Genomic DNA, 5,000 nt, shown 5'->3' with positions numbered 1-5,000 from the left:
GATTGTTCGCGAACCCACCCGTGTGCCCGATACACCCGGTCAATATGCAAGCCTCTTAGACCTTTTTCTCTCAACTTCCCCTGAGCTATGTTCATGTTTTGTTCATTCTCCTCTAGGATCCTCCGACCACTCTGTCGTATCAGTTAAGATAAAAACGAAATGTAAGAAGCCCCCAGACGTACCCCTCCACCGTACTGTATACCGATACTCTATGGCTGACTGGGATAGCTTCCGTACATTCATATCTGATTTACCTCTGCACTCCATGTTTAAAAAGGATGTGTCCTCTATAGTATCAGAACTGACCGAATGGTTAATTGTAGGCATAGACCAATTCATACCATCTAAAAAATTTCAACAAAAACCTTACAGCCAGCCATGGTTCTCCCCAGAATGTGCTGCTGCTATCGCGCACAGAAATCACTTTTTCCATAGCTACCAACGTAATAGATGCACTGAAACTAAAGCTGCTTTCAGGTCTGCCAGCAACCACTGTAAAAGAGTAATCAAAAATGCAAGAGAGCAATATGCCCAGTCTGTTAAATCCAAGGTAGCTGATCAGCGACTTGGATCCCACCAGTTTTGGCAAATAACAAATAAAATCCTGAACAGAAGTGTGCGTTCTATACCAACCATTATCAATGAACCAGAGGTCATCTCGTCAGCGTCAGACAAGGCTAAACTATTTGCAAAGAACTTTGCAGCTAATTCTACCCTATGCGACGAAGGCCATCAACTCCCCATATTTCCTCCTATAACACAGAACAAGCTAGGTAACATACAAATATCCGTGCAGGAGGCTGCCAAACTAATAAAGAACCTAGATTCCAGTAAAGCAACTGGCCCTGATGGCATCCCAATTATAGTGTTAAAAAAGCTTCAACCAGAACTTGCTCCCATACTTACGAAACTATTTAAGCGCTGCCTTAAGGAGAAGTGCTTTCCGACTCCCTGGAAGACCTCTTCAGTTTGCCCTATATTTAAGAATTCCGGTGATAAGTCATCTCCCTCTCAATACAGACCTATAAGTCTCCTCTGTGTTATGAGTAAGTTGCTGGAATCCATATTAAATAGAGAAATAGTCAACCACCTCAGCAGGAATAACCTTCTTAGTGACACTCAATATGGTTTCCGCTCTGCAAGATCTACCGCAGATGTGCTGACGGTTATATCCCACAGGATAAGTGAATCTCTTGACAAAGGCTTCCTTTCTAGGGCAATTGCTCTTGACATATCAAAGGCCTTTGACAAGGTATGGCATAAGGGTCTACTTCACAAGATTTCCAGCTATGGTATAACGAGAAATGTTTTCTCAATCATTAAATCATTTCTCTCCGATAGGCTCATAAGAGTAGTGGTCGATGGACAAAAATCAGAGGCCTGCAATATAAATGCTGGAGTCCCCCAGGGGTCAATCCTGGGCCCAACTCTCTTCCTGATCTACATCAATGACCTCCCTAAACACATACTTAAATCATTCGTTGACATCAATGCTGATGACACAACCATCTACGGCAACACATCAAAGGCTGTAAATGACAAAGTTCTCTCTGATTCTCTATCCTCTGATCTCGAGCGCGTGGTTCAGTGGGGGAAGATGTGGCTGGTTACCTTTAATGTATCCAAAACCAAACTCCTATCCTTACATCATCAACGCTCTGATCCCCAGCTGGCATCAATTGTGATGGATGGCTCTCGTCTGGGTGAGGCTCCGTGTTTTGACAAGCTTCTGGGTTTGACCTTTACTCCTGATCTGAAATGGAACACGTACATCAAGTCTGTTGCCAAGGTCGCTGGAAAGATGGTGGGATCCTTCTACCGCTCCAGAAGATATCTCACTACTGATGCAATTCTCTATCTATATAAAAGCCAAGTATGTCCAAGGATGGAATACTGTTGCCATATCTGGGCAGGAGCTGCTAAAAACAGCCTATCCTGCCTTGACAGAGTACAAAATAGACTTTGTGGCTTAGTGGGGGATGCCCTTTTCTCTACCCTGCAACCTCTCTCCCACAGAAGAGACGTTGCGAGCCTGTCCTTGTTTTATCGTTATTTCCATGGTAGATGCTCGTCTGAACTCCAGTCTCTGGTCCCCCTCGCCAATCTTTCACGAAAAACACCCGTCTAGCTGAATCCACTGTGAAAAATTTCCCCCACTCTTTATCTGTGCCTAAATCAAAACGCGGATTCCATGAACAAAGCTTCTTTCCTAGAACTGCACGTCTGTGGAACTCTGTTCCGTCTGCCTGCTTCCCTCCGGACTACAACTTGGATGTCTTCAAGTCCAATGTTAACAAATTCCTAATGAACCGCCCCCTTAAGTAAACACTTCAGCAAATCTCCTCACTAAATTAATGTACTTGCAATAACCCTTATCCCTGAGTGGCTTCCGGGCCTTGATAAGTGGTGATCACTGTGTAAAAAAAAAAAAAAAAAAAAAAAAAAATTTATACATCCATCAATGAATGGGAATAAAACAATAACTCTAACTTCTAGTGGATGATTCCTTTTCCTTAATTAAACTAACCTAATGTGGAATCTTCCATTTTTAACACAATCCGTCCAGATCCACATTGAATGTCGCTACGAGTCGTATCCGTATGAATATTAATTATTTTTATACTTCAGATGAAGTCGGAATGGTGTTCAATAGAAGAACTGGATCGTGATTTGACAGGTAAGTCCCTATTTACTTGTCCCCCCCACGAAGGCAGAGTTAGACACAGGCTGATATTTTACATATATATGTGTGTGATAGCTTATGTATATGCATGTTTATTTATTTATTTGTTTTATTTATTTATTTCTATTGTTATTGTTAGTTTTAAAATTATTTTGTCTTTCTATCCTAGAGTAAATTTTATCCTGTGCACACAGTTGTTCGCTATTTCTCTCCTACAGTTTAATAGATGTTGAGGTTCTTTAAAGTATAGGATAGCAAATTTTTCGTGAAGGCATAATCTACATGGATCATCTAGGTCTCTACATGTGTTTGCTTATCTTACTATTTTCCAAGTACCTGTTCATTGGCTGATTAGGAAGGGTGCGGTGGATACTAAAAAGCTGATTGGCTAACTAAAAACTCAATAGAAGGTGTGTATATAAAAATGCAAGGCAACCACAAAATTCTCGCATAAGCCTGAAGAATCCTAGAGTGGATGAAATGCGGAATATTCCGTGTAGCTTTATCGCCATATATATTTTATAACTTACTAACTAGCTCTACCTATGTATTGAGCACTTTTGAAGTAAATACTTAAAGTTTACGCATAAATTTATACTTTCGTATATTAATTTATGTGAGTAAATGAAGTTAATATTATATATATATATATATATATATATATATATATATATATATATATATATATATATATATATTATTATTATTATTAATTAATGGTTCCCATTATGAAATTCTATACTAGGTCTACTTAGTAATCTTATTCTTTAAAAAAGTCTGGAAACTAATTGAAGGCACCTCATATTCTTTCTGCCGTTACAAAAAAAAAAGTACAATGAATAATTTGTAGTAGTCACCATAAAAAACTATTTTTTCTCGTAAATTAATGCCCTCTTGCTGACTGATGTGGTCATGCACTGACCAGTCAGCTATCAGGGCACATTAATCCTATATGTCCCTGCAGGAACTAATTACCCCTGTCAAGAACGATCCAGCAACCAGCAGAGGAGCTCAGACCAGCAAAGAAGACAGACCTCTCTCCTCTCACTCTCTGTCCACTGAATACCCCAAGGCTGGGACTACTTCACTGAAGATCTCCGCTGGAGAATATGAGGACATTTCAAGTTTCTGCTTCCAGATATGAGAGCATCCGAAACTTTCTGTTCCTTTTCTTTCTTTCCCCTTTGACAAAGTCCTTCTTATTTCGAAATAAATCTTTTCGTTAAATTGTGACTACAAATCATAAAACTTTTAGTTTCATCCTATGCAGTAACCAGGAAATACATAGAAATGTTAAAATTTTAGCGTGACTATCTGATTATTTTGCTAACAATTTTTCCTTTGACGAGAAGAATTAGCATTCTTTGAAACTCCACAGAATAAGGAGAACCTAGCTACCATCTTTGAAGTATTCTGCCGAATAATAAAAACTTTTTTGTAAATTTCTACTTTATAGCTCTGTTCACGTATATATATATATATATATATATATATATATATATATATATATATATATATATATTAAATTGTAATTCAATGAATTTCAAAAAACTCTCATTGAGATGAAATGAAGTGGTTGAGTTTCATATCAAAGAATTTTTATTATTAAAGTCAGTGAAACATGGAAATTCAAAGTCAAAATAAAAATAAAATCAGTTATTATTCTAAGCAAGACAAAGAATGTTTTAGAAAATTAATCTCCTTAACCTATAGGGTTTCGATGTCTACCATCTCATCAGAGGAGAGAAAATATTAGCAAATACTTATAAAGGTATGCACCCTATTTGCTAAAGTCAGTGAGACATGGAAAGTCAAAGTCAAAATGATAAATTTGTCAGAAGTCCTTTTTCTGCAAATCCTCCTGCTACATCGAAACCCTATAGGTTAAGGAGATTAATTTTCTAAAGCATTCTTTGTCTTGCTTAGAATAATAAAAATTCTTTGATATGAAACTCAACCACTTCATTTCATCTTAATGAGAGTTTTTTGAAATTCATTGAATTACAATTTAATTTATTTGCTCTATCTTGCATATCGAGTAATTCCTGTTTAGATGGGATAACTTATAGAATATTACTGCCATTAATATTTTGTAAACCTACAATCTCACGTTTCCATAACAACAGATTGTTAAATAAAAACTATTTTGGGGTATATATATATATATATATATATATATATATATATATATATATATATATATATATATATATATATATATATATATATATATAGTCCATCTATGAATTCTGACGATGCTAGTTGGATTTTTTCCTCTCTTTGAGGATTTTCCTCTAGCTGAAACAATTTGTAAACT

At 36.7% G+C, this 5,000-nt stretch overlaps 1 protein-coding gene across 2 annotated transcripts in view; it reads left to right on the top strand.

Moving 5' to 3' along the window:
• LOC145259074 (spermatogenesis-associated protein 6-like) overlaps positions 1 to 5,000 on the top strand; it is a 60,165-nt gene that overhangs the window by 54,426 nt on the left and 739 nt on the right. For both annotated transcript variants that reach the window (XM_080116704.1, XM_080116703.1), the window contains exon 8: positions 2,629 to 2,677. In XM_080116704.1, coding sequence (XP_079972830.1) covers positions 2,629 to 2,677 — 49 coding nt within the window. The remainder of the gene's footprint in view (positions 1 to 2,628; positions 2,678 to 5,000) is intronic.

The sequence above is a fragment of the Euprymna scolopes genome, chromosome 34, assembly GCF_053919585.1.
Source record: "Euprymna scolopes isolate OS-2025 chromosome 34, ASM5391958v1, whole genome shotgun sequence".
NCBI lineage: Eukaryota > Metazoa > Mollusca > Cephalopoda > Sepiida > Sepiolidae > Euprymna > Euprymna scolopes.
The sequence above is the reverse complement of the archived record's forward strand: the minus strand, read 5'-3'. Positions and strand labels throughout refer to the sequence as shown.